At 36.9% G+C, this 15,010-nt stretch overlaps 1 protein-coding gene across 1 annotated transcript in view; it reads left to right on the plus strand.

The window, feature by feature from the left end:
• Positions 1-15,010, plus strand: part of COL25A1 (collagen type XXV alpha 1 chain) — a 472,824-nt gene that overhangs the window by 305,174 nt on the left and 152,640 nt on the right. The window contains exons 6-7 of the mRNA XM_019417196.2: positions 4,378-4,404; positions 4,551-4,577. Of these exons, the coding sequence (XP_019272741.1) occupies positions 4,378-4,404; positions 4,551-4,577 (54 nt within the window). The remainder of the gene's footprint in view (positions 1-4,377; positions 4,405-4,550; positions 4,578-15,010) is intronic.

A 15,010-nucleotide genomic window follows, 5' to 3' on the forward strand; every position in this document is an offset into this window, starting at 1 on the left:
AAATGCAATCCATATTTGCAGTGAAGAGGATCCAATTCAGAAAAGAAGAGTGGGATTTCAGTCAGAGCAGAAGAAAACACCTGCCATTAATCCCAAGAGCACAAGTGGGGTCTGGAGCGTCCGAAGCAGCCGCCACAGCTGTGAATGGAGGTTGACCTCTGCTTCAGTTCTGTCTTGAGCTGGCAGGTGCCAGGACGCCATTCTGTCTGCTCAGAAACATCCCCTTTTGAAGCAGCAGTATTTATTGCTCAATTGTGAATGCAAATTTTTATGTGTTCGTGAATTAAGGATCCTTATATATGGCAAGCTGTCTAAAGAGCTCTAGTTGACACACGTGGCTTTGGCATTAATAATTGGACTTTGGGGGAAAAAAAGTCATCTCTGTTCCCCACTGTAAAATTGTTTGAGACAAGCTTTGACCTCAAACATGTCATAGAACCTAATAAAGTGCCTTTAGAGGACTGGTACAATGAGAGGCTTGGCCTCTGAAATCTCACCAGCAAAAGTAAACTGAACTGTAAAGAGAAGCTTTTGGGGGAGGAAGGGGTGGGAGTCGGGGAAGGGTTCCACAGTAACTGTAAGTAATCTTACAATAGCTCGATTTTCAAGGGAATGTTTCTTAATGCTAGTATTGGGAAGTATTTAACTGTGGCACTGGGCCATTAAGCTTTTACAAGACAGACCATTCAGGTTTTCTAAATCAGCCTCTCCCACCATATCCTCCACCAGTGTCTAGAACATTGCCAAACTCTCTATAGACATTTGACAAATGTATATAAAAATCAAAATAGAATTATATAACATACAATTTAAATCAAGACTAGAACCTCCACTGTACTCCTTAAACTTGATGGTAGGTATCCTCTCATTCTTGTTTTGGGTTTCCTTTGCCTCACCAAAAATAAAACTCTGCTTGCAGGAGCACTAGAGAACATTATATGTGTGTTGAAAATGACGAAATAAATTCTTTAAACTTAATTTTGCGGAGGTAGACACACAATCTATACCAGTTACTCATTACTTAACTCACTGAAAACATTAATAAAGTATTGAAATTTTACTGAAAACATAAATAAAAATAATTTTCTTGGTTTCCCTTTGTTTTTAATGGCAAAATTATTGGGGGGGGGGCGGAGACAAGAGTTTGTTTCGTTGATTCCATTACCTTAGCTCCCTCTCTCCCTCCCTGGCTCTCCACAATTCCTCTTTTTCTCATTCCAACTTGAGATCTTGGGGCCAACTGCCCAGGACACTGTGGGAAATGCAATTGGGAGGCATTTCAGAAGGCATCTGTCGAAGGCAGTCACATGGTCATCATTCTTTCTGAGAATCTAAAGTTCTAGAGCTATGTCTTATAATCCTAACCTAGTCACACAGACTAGGTTAAAGTCCTGGCTAACTCACTTGCAAGAGACCTAACCTTGATAATCTTTGGGTTTTATTTTTGGCATCTATATCATAACACTTCACTGGATAGGGAGAAGATTAAATACAGTAACAGGTGAAAGTTCTTTGTTGATGGTAAAATATATAAACCATAAGACATTATATTACTGTTATTATTAATTTCATGATAACCTCACAGCTGTTTCCAGAAGTGTCACAACTGAGAGTAGGAATTTGGTACTGTGTCTCTGTAGCTGATACTTAGCAGGAGATATTTTAGCAACAGAATATTCCTACATTTTCACCTGAAGGGACATAGCAGTCTCTACCAAGACTTAGGATGGTACTTTGCCAGCACCTTGGCTGTGCTTCCAGTCTGGACTTGATCCTTGTCTCCCAGCCCTGCTAAAGGTGAAGGTGAGAGATTGAAGGTAACTCTGAAATGCACCAATTCCTCAAGTAGGCTGAGCCCTGAAACATGACTTCATCTTTAAGAGCTAGGGGGAAAAAAAAGTATTGATGCCTCCAGAATTAGCATTTCCTGCTGGTGTATTTGCTCAAAGGTAAAGAAAATCTCCGCGTGGCTTAGGAGTAGAAAATCCTACAAAAACCACATCTATATGACTATCTGGTTTATGACAAAGGTGACACTATACTACAATGAGGAAAAGATGCATTTTCAATAAATGGTGTTGGGTTAATTTGATATTCACATAGGAGAAAAAAAGCATCTTGACTTTGACCTCACATCATGCTCAAAGTCAGTTCCCCACGAATTCAGATCTGAGTGTGAAAAATATTCTATTTTTTATTTTTTTAGTTGTTTTTTTTTCTTCAGTTTGGGCACAGTGCCATCCCAAACAATATAAGTTTAACATACAGTGTTATATTAGTTTCAGGTGTACAATATAGGGATTCAACAACTCTGTACATTACTCACTGCTTATCATGATAAGTGTACTCTTAATCCCCTTCACCTATTTCACCCATTTCCCCCCCTCCCCACACATACACACTCACCTGTCTGGCAACCACCAGTTTGTTTTCTATAGTTAATCCCAAGCAGGCTCCGCACTGTCAGCACAGAGCCTGATGTGGGGCTCAATCTCATGAATCGTGAGATCACGACCTGAGCTGAAACCAAGAGTCAGATGCTTAACCAACTGAACCACCCAGGTGCCTCTGTTAGTTTTGTTTCTTAAATGCCACATATGAGTATTTGTCTTTCTCTATCTGACTTATTTCACTTAGAATCATACCATCTAGATCCATCCATGTTTTTACAAATGGCAAGATTTCATTATTCTTATGGCTGAGAAATATTCCATCTCTTTGTTGTTTATCTTAATTAAAAAAAATTTTAATTCTAGTATACAGTGTTATATTAGTTTCAATAAGGCTTTGGCTTTTAGAATAAACGTAGAAAAACGTCTTTATGACCTTGGAGTAAGCAAAGATTAAGAAATCTTTGGAACACAAAAAGAGATAACTATAAAGAGGAAAATGATGTTAAATTGAGTTTGTTAAAATTAAGAACTGCTGTTCATCAAAGCTGTTGTTTAAGATAACATAATCACAACACACAGAGTGGGAGAATATATTTGCAATAAAAAACTGAAAGAAGAGTCATTTTCAGAATGATGTAAAGAACTCCCACATCTGTCTCCATATATCTATATCTATCTGTATCTATCTATCTATATAGAGAGTATATATATATATATATATATATATATATATATATATGAGTCTGTTTTTTATTTGTCTGTCTTTTTTCTTGTTAGTTTTATTTCTTTTTTTTTTTTTTTAAGTTTGTTTATTTTGAGAGAGAGAGAAAGAGAGAACCAGCAGGCAGGGCAATAAAGAGAGGGACAGAGAGAGGGACACTCTAGCAAATCTAAAAGACAACTCAACAGAAAAAGGGCAAAAGATGTGAATAGATACTTTATGGGTAAGGATGCAAAAATGGACAATACATGCATTAAAATGAGTTCAACTTATTAGTCACTGGAGAAGTACAAATTAAAACACCGTGTGAAACTACTATGCCTCCCACCAGAATGTCTAAAACAAACAAACAAAAAAAGATGGAAAATACCAAGTATTGGCTATGATACAGGGAACTGAAATTCTTGTAAATTGCCGATGGGAGTGTAAATTGTCAGAACCACACTGGAAAACTATTGTCAGTATCTACTAAAACTGAACATATTGGGTATTTTCTACAACCTAACAATTCCACTTCTAAATTTACACCCAACAGAAACGCATACAGTTTTTAATCAAAAGACTTAAAATAAGATGTTTATAGCAGCACTGTTTTCAGTAGTCAAGACCCAGAAAACAAATGTCCACCAAGCAATGGGATGAACAAAAAAATTATGGTTTATTCAACACAATGGAATATCATAAAGCAGTAAGAGCAAGTGATCCACGGCTAAACACAAAATTACGCATAAATTTTACACATACTAAGCAAAGAGGTCAGACACATACTGGTATGATTCCATTTACATAAAGTACAAAAACAAACTATTTTGTCAGAGGTCAGAAACAGTGGTTACTGGTGGTTGGGGGTAGTGACAAGAAAATGTAACCACAGACCCTTTTGGGTTTCCTTACCTGGGCTCTACTTGCATAGGTATGTTTAGCTTGTGAAGATTTATTCAGCATATTACATACTTATGGCACATGTACTTTGTGTACTTTTCTCTGTGTGTGTGTGTGTGTGTGTGTGTGTGTAGTACAATGGTATAGTATATGTACTATCCTGTATAATATACTGTATATATATAATAACATAGGTATTATACAATTTTCACATTGCAACCTTCTTCCAATTATAGTTCAGAACTCAAAATTCCCTGAGAAACCTCATTGTCAAGTATACTTATGTGCCCTTTGCATGAGTCTTGCAACTAACCAGCCGATCTGTTCAAGCTACAGGTTTTTTTTTTTTATTTATTAAAATTGTTTTTTCTTCTTTTTTAGGGCCCTCCTGGTCCAAAAGGTGATAAGGTAAGAAATTGTATAGCAGAAACAAATTAAGTTAGTGGAAATCCACTGGTATGATCTGTGCTATGTTATATTTTGGTCTTTTTAATGAGCGTCCCATACAGACTTTATGCTAAAACTATCTATCATCTCATCTTCCTACTCTACAGGGAGAACAAGGTGACCAGGGACCTCGGGTAAGTTGTATTCTTCCAATCTTGGGCAGAGAATTGGTTTTCAGCTCCAAACTTATTGAATTAAAGTAACCCTGGCTTTATAACAACCTTTGTATCATGGTTTAGTAATAGCTGGCAAAAATATCATACCACTTGTAACTGAAATAGCCTTAATAATAACTAATGGGTATATCCTATAGCATTACATTAATTTGATACTGTAAACAGGTGACTGTTCGGTAATTAGCCCTGCTGATGAAAGGCCAGAATCACTGCTTAAAAGTCGATAGCAACCACCCATTCAATGGCTATTGGGTCCTTCAGATTTGCATGCATTGTTTTGCCATATAGAGGCCATTTGGATTCCTGTTGAATTTGGCCCTTCTTCTGCAGTTAAACTTTGTGTGCTGTTGCATAAATATGTTATATTACAGATGAAGATATTAATTCGTTTTATATTTTTATTCTTCATCACAAATTTGAATATTATTTGAGTTCCTTATTTTTATGGATTTTTAAGCAGATAAAAGGTGAAATATAATTTAACATTCCGGGGAGGAGGGGCATTCTTTTATTCTTCTCAAACGTGGCTTTTTTTAACCATTATAACACAATGGTGAATGCTTTGTTGTTACCTTGGTAGTGCCAAGTACTCTGCTTCACATCTGTGCCTTATTACCCAAATGTTCAGACATACTGTTCCAATGATGTAGTGGCTCCGTTCAGACATACCTCTCAATTTTCTCATGTCACTATGCACAAAAGCGAGCATTTGGTTGAAGAGTCATTTTTTACAGTGGAAAAGCACATTTAAAACTTTCAGGTTGAAAACAGAAACTGTGTAGATTTTTGTGTAAAGTTCACTCTGTGTAGACAGTTATTGAATTCATTTATACTGCAGTAGGGGTTTTATTGCCAAAGAGGTAGTTGATGCAAACTTGAAAAGTTTGTAGCCTTATCTTCTCATGTTTACTAAATTAGATAAAAGCTGTGCTATGACTTACTTTCCTTTCCATTTTTCGGCTGTTTCTTTACAGAAAAATAATGATTGTGCCACAGAGCATTTTGTTTCTCATGGCAATTATTCTAGCTGATGACTAGATTCAAGCTAAAAGCTCATGTTAGTGGTCAAGGAGATTAAACATCATGATATCTGTCATGGATGTGAATGGAATAAAATTCTCATAACCTTAAGTGATTAACATACAGCCACTTGTTCTGTATGTGGTGATTATTTCTCATGGCATGTCTCCATGTATTGAGTATCATTTCTTTCTACACGCAATATCAAAATCACTCAACTTGCCCTTTCCAGGTAAGGGGGAAACTGTTTCCATTCTGAGAAATCTTCTTTTGGCAAAGGAAGTGAAGGGGTGGTTCACAGCTTAGCTGTCATCAGTATGCACGCAGTCCTCATTTTCAAAAAGGTGTGTTGGCTTTCATCGTTCCAAAAAGTGATGATTGATTATAAAGCTAGGCCAAATTTTCAGGGTGAAACCTGAAACCATGTGAAATTCACCTGGTTTCATGTTGCATTACAAACTAAGACTTGGACCACGTTCCTTGCAAGTTTGGCCAAAGTTCATGAACTACTTTGACGAACCCAGACTGCCTTTCATAGCGATTTCAGCCAGTTTTCACACTGACTGAGGCCAAGTTTCACACAATTCAGGGACCATTTAGCATTTCAGGTGGAAAGCGGCAAAAATTGATCCCATTTTCTCCAGGATTTTGCTTTTTATCAAAGGAATTTGGATTGAACTTATCATGCAGGGTGAATCTTCATGGGTAAAAATCTAAATGCCCTAGAAAGTATATGTGAAAGAGAATGAGAACCTACCAAATTGCCTGTCTTTTCTCAGATTCCTAACTTAGAAACAAGACAGGTCACATTCAATGCTCTCTGAAAAATAGATATTACTTTCTAGTAAAAAAGTATTAGCTACTTATCAGGAAATTTATCACACAAAATAGTAAAATGAAGGCTTTATACTTCCAGAAAATTTGAAAGTAAGTTAGAACTGGAAAAGTCTTCAATAGTAATGAAAATTAACTTTGGCCATATCCTCTATAGGCACACTATTCCAGCTGACGCCCATGGAGGCTCTCTTTTCTAAAATGTAAATCTTTTTATTTCAATACCCTGTCCATTTTTATCCTATCAAAGCTTTTGAATTCAACTTTTTACCATTTGTTGCAAGTAATTTATTTATTTCCATAATTAACGATATGACCCTCTATCATTTCAGTTCTTTGTTAGCTCACCTATTGTTAAGGAATTTCTACTGTTTCCTTGAATATGGGCTTTTTTTTTTTTTTTTTTGTCTTTTTGGTTCCCCAGGTGTCCAACAGGAATATATTAGGTCACAGCAGGAAAAAATTAAAGACAATATAGAAATTAAGAAGGCAAAACTATTTTGAAACACTTGTTCATATATTTAGCAATATACATTGAACATCTGTTATCTTCAAGATACCATGCTTAATACTATAGAAACTATAAATGGGTCTACTTTCTCTCTCTTCTACCACCACCGAATTCAACCTGCTATTATCTCATGTTCTTGACTACCGTCACAGCTTTCCAAGTAATCTTGCTTCTTCTTTTGACCCCGTATAATCCCTTTTCTACATAGCAGCCAGAGAAATCATTTTATATTGTAAATTAGATCATGTTACTCCCTGTTTTAATCCTTAGAGTGAAATCCAAACCACTTTTCTTGGACTGCACGGACTGTCAAGATTTGGCCCTTGCCCACCTCTATAACCTCATTTCACACCATTTCCCTTCCCCACACTGTGGTCCAGCCACATACTCCTCTATGTGTTCTTCAAACACATCACACTCACTCCTAACTTGATGACTTTCTCTTTGCTGTGACTTCTGGTCTTCTGGTGATTGGGTTCTTTTTATCACTGAGATTTCATCTCAAATACCTTTTTGGGGAGAACTTCTTTCCCCAAGTATCCAATCTAAATCTGAGATTATCCTATTTTGTGTATTTATTCACTTGCTTGTTATCTGCAAAACATGCCCCTCCATTTACATAAATTCCACGAGAGCAAGGGCTTGGTCTATCTTGTTCATACCACCATCACCTAGAACAGTAAGGACTCAATAAATATTTGTTGCATGTTAGAATAAAATATTATTACATCATTAATGCCCTCAAGGAGCCTATAATCTCATGGGTGCCTGAATAAGAAAACTATGTGGTTGTATAAGTCTTAAATAACTATATCAAGAGATGCTAGGTAAGTGAACATTCTTCCATTTTAAATAATCATTGGATCCTGGAAGTGGTGACACTTGAGCTGGGACTTGATAAATGGATAATCTCTAGAAGAGAAAGGGAAGAGGAAGACCTTACACCTTCCAGATAGAAGCAATAGGACAAACAGTATTACACAAGTGGGAAATGACAGGATTTATTTAAGGACAATAGTATTTTATTTGCCAAGAGTATAAGTTAAATATAGAAAAATTACATCATGTAAGGCTGGATTTTTTAAATTAAAGTTATACTATGGAGTATTTTGAATGTGTAAGTGTGATGGGCAAAAGGAGACATTGAAGATTTTTTAGCACATCATTTGATTATAGTACCGCCAGACTCTTCGGTGTTACTACCAGATGTTCTTTATGAAAATTTACTTGATGATGGTATCTTGTATAAAGTAGAATTGGAAGAGACTGAAAGGACCAGGAAACAGTTGGTCATCCAGGACAAGGTCATAAGAGCCCGGGTTATCAGCATAATGTCCAGTCCTCAGAAGGGATGGGCTGGCTCAGTCTGCAACATTGAGTATTATTGGCGGGAAGGGGCCACACTAAGCAGAAAGCTCAGTGTCAGAATGAGAAACTCAGCAGTGGGGAGGAGCTATGTTGGTGAGCCAAAGAAGAAATTCCAAAGGAGTCACCAAAATATGGGAGAGAGCTCCATGTTTTTTATGGGGCCTACCTATAAGTTTATTTTTCTCATATAATGAGAAGTTCAGAGAAGGCAATTGATGGTATTATTTATATAATTCAATGATAGAACTATGGAAGTCTCTGTGAATCTCTTGACTTTTCCTTCATGATTGTAAGAAGGCTCCTTCAAGTCCAGCCATCACATCAGTATCAGCAAGGAAAATATAGGAAGAGGAGTCTGTATAAGAAAACAGAAATTTTCCCATGAATTTCATAGCAGACTTCAGCTCGTGTCTTATTAGCCAGACTGTGTCAGATAGTTACCTCACAGCTGGAAGTGAACCAAAGAGAATGGGCTTGAAAAGGAAAGTTGGGTCATCTTGTAACCAAACCAATGTGAGTTTTCTCCTTAGTGAGTTACAGATAGAGACTATACCAGGTGGAATTGTCATACAAAGGAAACTTTATTTGCAGCAAATAAGGAGATCATAAGGAATAACTTCCAAAGCGTGACTTCCTGAGCAGGGATGAGTGGGTTCCTTTTATTTAGGGTTAGGATGAATATTCAAAAGGAGAGATTTGTCATCACATGTAAAGGTGGGCATAAGCTTGAGCAGGCATACTTAGAAACCATGTCTATACCTGCATCATACAGTATGTTAATGAAACTTGTACTCCTTGGGCAGAGATTTTTAATATTATAATGAGGTGGTGGTAACTACTGGGGAAGAGGGAGGGGCTATGGGCATGCTCTAAGAGCAAGTATAAATTGGATGAGGTCTTGGGCTCATTATTTCTGCAGGGCCTTGCTTGTTCATAGACTGGAACCATATGAGTTGATGTTGAGTCCAGGCATCTGTGGAGACTGCTAGTGGATTTGTTAGCGGAGTCTGATAAGACATAGTAGCTGATTAGGGAGAAACAGTTCTCTGAAAAACAAGCTTTAGCCTTTCTGCTAGTTCCAACTTCATTAACCCTATGTGGCACAGTTTCAATCTCACCAATAGGGTTTGCCACAAGTGCCAAGCAAAAACTCAAAGAATGAAAACCAGGGATGACATTAATAGAGGAGAAATTAAGAAGAGAGAAATCTTTAAGCAGAAGGTGAGAGATGAATTCAATCTATATTGGATTTACATCCAAGGTCGGTGATCATTGGTGACTTGTGGCAAGATCAAGTTAAAAAAAAAAAAAAGCAGTCAGGGAATAAAACAGGAAGATACTGAAGTGAAAATTCAGCACAAATCTTTTATTTAGATGTAGGGTCTGATGTTGAGAAAGGATACAAAGATAGGGCTGAAGTTTCTGGCTTGGTAAAATTGGTCAGAAGACAATCAGAAGTATAAATAAGCTGAATTTTAGTTATGTTGAGTTTGTGATCTTGATAAATTATTTTGCTGGGATAATGTAGCAAACAGTTGGAAGCATGAGACTGGAAATATGAGGTGGTGCCCTAACTGTTACGTAGCTGAACTGTCGCAGAGTGAGAACTGAAACTGTGGAAGTGGAAAAATAGTGAGTGAGGGAGTGAAGTGAGTGAAGGGCGCTTGGGTGGCTGAGTTGGTTAAGTGTCTGACTCTTGATATTGGCTCAGGTCATGATCTCCGTGGTCGTGAGATGGAGCTCTACATTGGGCTCTGCGCTGACAGCCTGGAGCCTGCTTGCGATTCTCTTTTTTTCTCTCTCTTTCTCTCTCCCTCTCTCTGTCTCTCCCCTTCCCCTACTTGCCGTGTCCCTCGCTCTGTCTCTCAAAAATAAATTAAAAAAAAAAAAAGAAAAACCACATTTAGGGGCACCTGGGTGGCTTAGTTAAGGTCTTAATCTTGGAGTCGTGTGTTTGAGCCTTGTGTTGGGCTCTGCACTGGGCGTGAAGCCTATTTGAAAGAAAGAAAGAAAGAACAAAAGAAAGAAAGAAAGAAAGAAAGAAAGAAAGAAAGAAAGAAAGAAAGAAAGAAAAAGAAAGAAAGAAAAGGAAAGGAAAGAAAAGAGAAAAGAAAAGAGAAAGGAGAGAAAGGGAGAGAGAGAGGGAGGAGAGTGGGAAGGAGGAAGGAAGGAAGAAATATCCACATTTAACAAGTGGGACAAAGAAGGAGAATCAGAAAAGAGAGTGAGAATTCAAAAGCAAAACCAGGACACTACAATGTTTTAACACTAGAGGAGGAACTACTTAAAAAAAATGGCTAATGAAATGCTCTTAATGAAAGGAAAATCACAGGGTTGAGGTCTATGAAAAGCTTTTGATCTTGGTGTTCTGCAGTCCACACATATTAAGGGAGTACATTTTGTTAAGCAGTGAAAGTCAGATTGCAAGACGTTAAAAGGTAAATGGTAGGAAAGTTGACTATCTTTGAATACTGTTGATGGCGTATGATTTAATGCAGAAGAAAGTGGGCTAACCTTTTTGGCATGAGCTTTCTGTCAGTATACGTTGAACCAATTTTGAGCTTACAATTTTAGGTATAATATAGCAACCATAGATATCATTTGTTTTTATTCTACAAGACACCGAGTGTTAGATTTCCACAGATGAATGCATCCTGACATTAGAATTGCATTTTCTTCCTTGCTTCCTGGGGAGATGTCATTACAGATTTGCCATTAATCTTCAGTACATTTGTGCAAACATCGCTCTTCAGCAGTTAGGCCTTTGAGCTGTATGGTGGGGCTGGTGCTTTTTCTGTGGTATCAGTCACCAAGTCTGGGCTCCATTTTCTTCATTTCATCCTCCTAAGTTTGTATCATAGAGTTCTGAGGCTATGACGTCACCTGTATTGAAACAGAGGTTGGAGACCTGCTGTAAGGAAGTGGAGGGGCATTCCTAGACTGAACAAACATTGGACCAGGACCAGGAAATAGTATTTCATGCATCATAATTATAATTGCTAATTATTTAGCCTTACAACTTGCTGAAAACCTTTGTAGGCAAGTTACACACATCATCTCTAAGCCTTACTACAGTTCATCAAGGTAGGATAAAGGAAGGGAAGAAAGGTAGGAAAAGTGCATGCAGTGGATTTGAGATGTTTCCATCCACATGGGCTGGGTTCAGGCTGGACAGGGACCAAATTCTAACTCTGCCACTATCTGTCCCTATGATTATAAGAAGCATTAGATAAAATAATGTATAAAAAATCTATAGCACGTCCTCAACAGATCACAGATGATCATTCTATCCATGTATCACGTGAAGAATCTGGGGTGAGGTCACTTGCCCAAATTGACATAATTTGTAGCTGGTAGAAAAATGGATTCACACCCAGCTCTCTTGGCCCCTAGTTTATATCATTCCCAGTGGATCTTGCCTGCTCCCCTATCAACAAGGTAGTTGTTATAGTCATCAACCTCGATGTGAAACAACAGGGATTACTATCTATGGCTCAAATAATAACACCAGCAATAATGATAAAGTAATCTTATTCATCTCTTAAAATACACCAACCATTCTGTGAAGACATATCTTATTTCAATGACCCTATGAAATAGCTGCTTTCATTTTTTCCATTTAATAGATGAGGAAACCAAGATTTAGAAAGTTTAAATATTTTGTCCAAGATAACGGAGTCAGTCAGTGGCAGAGCTAGGATTTGAGGCTAAGTGCTTACAGTTTACATTTTCCATATATTTTGTCATTTATCCTCAAAAGTAATTCTGTGAGTTAGTAGCATAAATAATAATATGACCCTTTTTTTTTCTGATGAGGATTGAGCTCAAGCAGGTTAAATGACTTGTGCAAGTCATTTTTACACACATCGACCAAAAGATGATGCTGGGAGTCAAATCCAGATTTTAAGTTCTGCTTGCTATCCATGATAGCAAGCTGCCTTCACACGGCTGCTAGGACCTTTTCAACTTTCAACTTGTGAATGAGAGTGAAAAGCCTGGGGAACACAAATGCAAAAAGGAGCATTTTTTCTTTGCAATCAGTCTTTACAATTCATGCACTGTTGGCCCTCCAAAAAACAAATGAATGAGTGAATGCCCCATATCCATACCCTAGAACCTCATGCAATATCAGGGAGCAGGGCAATGCTGATCTCCAGGCAAACAACATCAAAATACCCAGATACCTTCGTGTAATACGATTTTTCTTCGCAACTCAATGGCACCAATTTGAAAATTGTATCAAGATCCTGGTATATTTGTTATTGACTTTTTTTCTTTAGGATAAATAATCAGATCAATGAAGTCTGTTTTCTGCTCTTCATAATGCTGTGTTCACATGTTGTACAAGGTATTTTGTTGATTCTGCTTTTATTCTGACCCTTTTTTTGCAAAAGATTGCATTGTATTTCTTCATCAGTCACAGAACCTGAATGTCAAGTGTAAAAGACTTAAGACTTCCAAGGCTTTTCCCATTGTTGTCTGCACCCATTACTACCACCACCATCACTCTTCAAAGAGGACTTCTTGTTTGCCCAGTTCTTAAGGGCTGCTGCCCTTGTCATGAACCACAGCCCTGGGAATCACAGTGGTACTCAAGGCTTTGATGTTAATGGCTCATATTTCTTTTCTCTATCTTAGTTACTTAAAAACTTATTTTTAAAAATAAGCATAACTGTTTTAGTGTGTAATACTGTCTTTCTACATTAGGGTACTATGCTGCTCTGAAATTGTGGCAAATTTACTAATCAAACTTAGGCAATAAGATGAACAAACATCATGATGTTATCTTTTGACTATGTATTAATCTTCTAATCAGTTGGCTACCATCACCTTGCCAAACAACACAGAGCCCTGATAAGTAAAGATTTAGTGGTTATTGGTCTCAATATCATCAGCCAACAGCTGGTTTTAAATGAGTCCTGAGCTCTCACAGTTTCAGTAAGCCACCCAAGAGCTCCGTTTAACTATTTTCATAAAATTCGTTCTCTTCCCAGTGTATTCAAGTAAATTTTCATAACAGCTGGGACTACACAAAACTGATAGCATCTTAAAAACATCTTCAGCAAGACAGATTAAGTTCCAGAAAAGGAAAGCATTTAGAAGTTTATTTTATTATCTTAACCTTTGTTGACTTGAATGATTAAACAGATTCTTTGGCTCTGCTAAAACATTTAGGCCTGGATATTAATTTGATGTCCTTATTTGCTTAACCCTTGCCTTTCTCTTCAGCCCTAATGAATACACTACTCATTTGGTACTGAATGTATTGCCTGTGAAAAGGGAAGGGATATAACACAATGGAAAGAAATAAATTGTGAGAAAATTGTTTTAATGCTTTCCAGATTCAGCAGAAGTTGGCATGGAAACAGAAAGCTCATTAAAATTTGCAAATGTTCTTGTATTTTTTATAATCAGAGTTCTCTTTTCAGGTTTCTCTGTCATACTTCAAACCACTAAGAGTTAGTATTGAATTAAACCTAGGAACATTTGTAAATGTGTCCTAATGTGGGTCAATTTAAAAAAATAAATTATTTTTACAAACAATTGTTGATATGTAGACAATATTTCCCTTGGAATTCAGTGTTGTGAATTATACCTCCATTATTGCTTATGTGGCTGAGCCCACCAAATAAGAAAAAGAAAACACTTTAGGTCTTGTACATTTTTGTCTAATGTAAAAAATTATGTAAGCGAATCTATAAATAGAGTAATCCAGTAGGGTAGACTTTTATACAAAGTGTTTGGAACTAAAAGTGAACAATTTGCAAACCCGTATATTAAAACAACAATAACATAATAGTGTAAAGCTTGAGAGTTGAGCCTTTAACTGAAAATTCTATTAATGACCACAGACGTATTAACATAAAATAAAAATCCAACCCGAGGCATATCCTCTGACAAGGAATTCTGGGGAATGATGCCAACCAGTTTAAATACCCATGGATTTTCTTTCAGTGTTTTTAATGCAGAGTGACCTTCACAATAAAATAATTATTCATTCCATTTTATGAAGTAAAAGAAAGATTTCATTTGCCCACAGTCTTGTACTCATTGCTTATATCAACTGCAGTAGCCTCCTGTTTACTTTTGTACATGATTTATTTATCTGGATATATACCTTTCAATCTTTTCAGGTCAATGTACACCATTTCACATTTTTCTTAAAAATGAGTGAAGGGCTGCCTGGGTGGCTCAGTCAGTTAAGTGTCCGACTTCAGCTCAGGTCATGATCTTGCAGTTCATGAGTTCGAGCCCTGCATCGGGCTCTGTGCTGACAGCTCAGAAGCTGGAGCCTGCCTCAGATTCTGTGTCTTCTTCTCCCTCTGCTTCTCTCTCTCTCTCTCTCCCTCTCTGTCTCTCAAAAAGAAATAAACAAAAAAAAAATGGGTGGCAATGAAAGATTTTAGATAAAAGAGAATACATGCATATATATTTACCATTCCATTTATATTTTTGTTTGTATTTTTATAAGTGCTTCCAGATATTTTCTAAATAAAGTAAAGAATTCCTTGATACATTAGTGACCTTCTCTCAAATACAAAATTAAACATGTTTTATTATTTTTGTCTTACAAGTTAATTTTCACCTGAATTCAAATGTAAGAGTCTTATGTTTATTAATCCACATAATAGGGAGCAACGGTTTGCATTTATGCCTG

This window comes from Panthera pardus, unplaced genomic scaffold (assembly GCF_024362965.1).
Source record: "Panthera pardus isolate Hobbes unplaced genomic scaffold, ASM2436296v1 HiC_scaffold_13, whole genome shotgun sequence".
NCBI classification, from domain to species: Eukaryota; Metazoa; Chordata; class Mammalia; order Carnivora; family Felidae; genus Panthera; species Panthera pardus.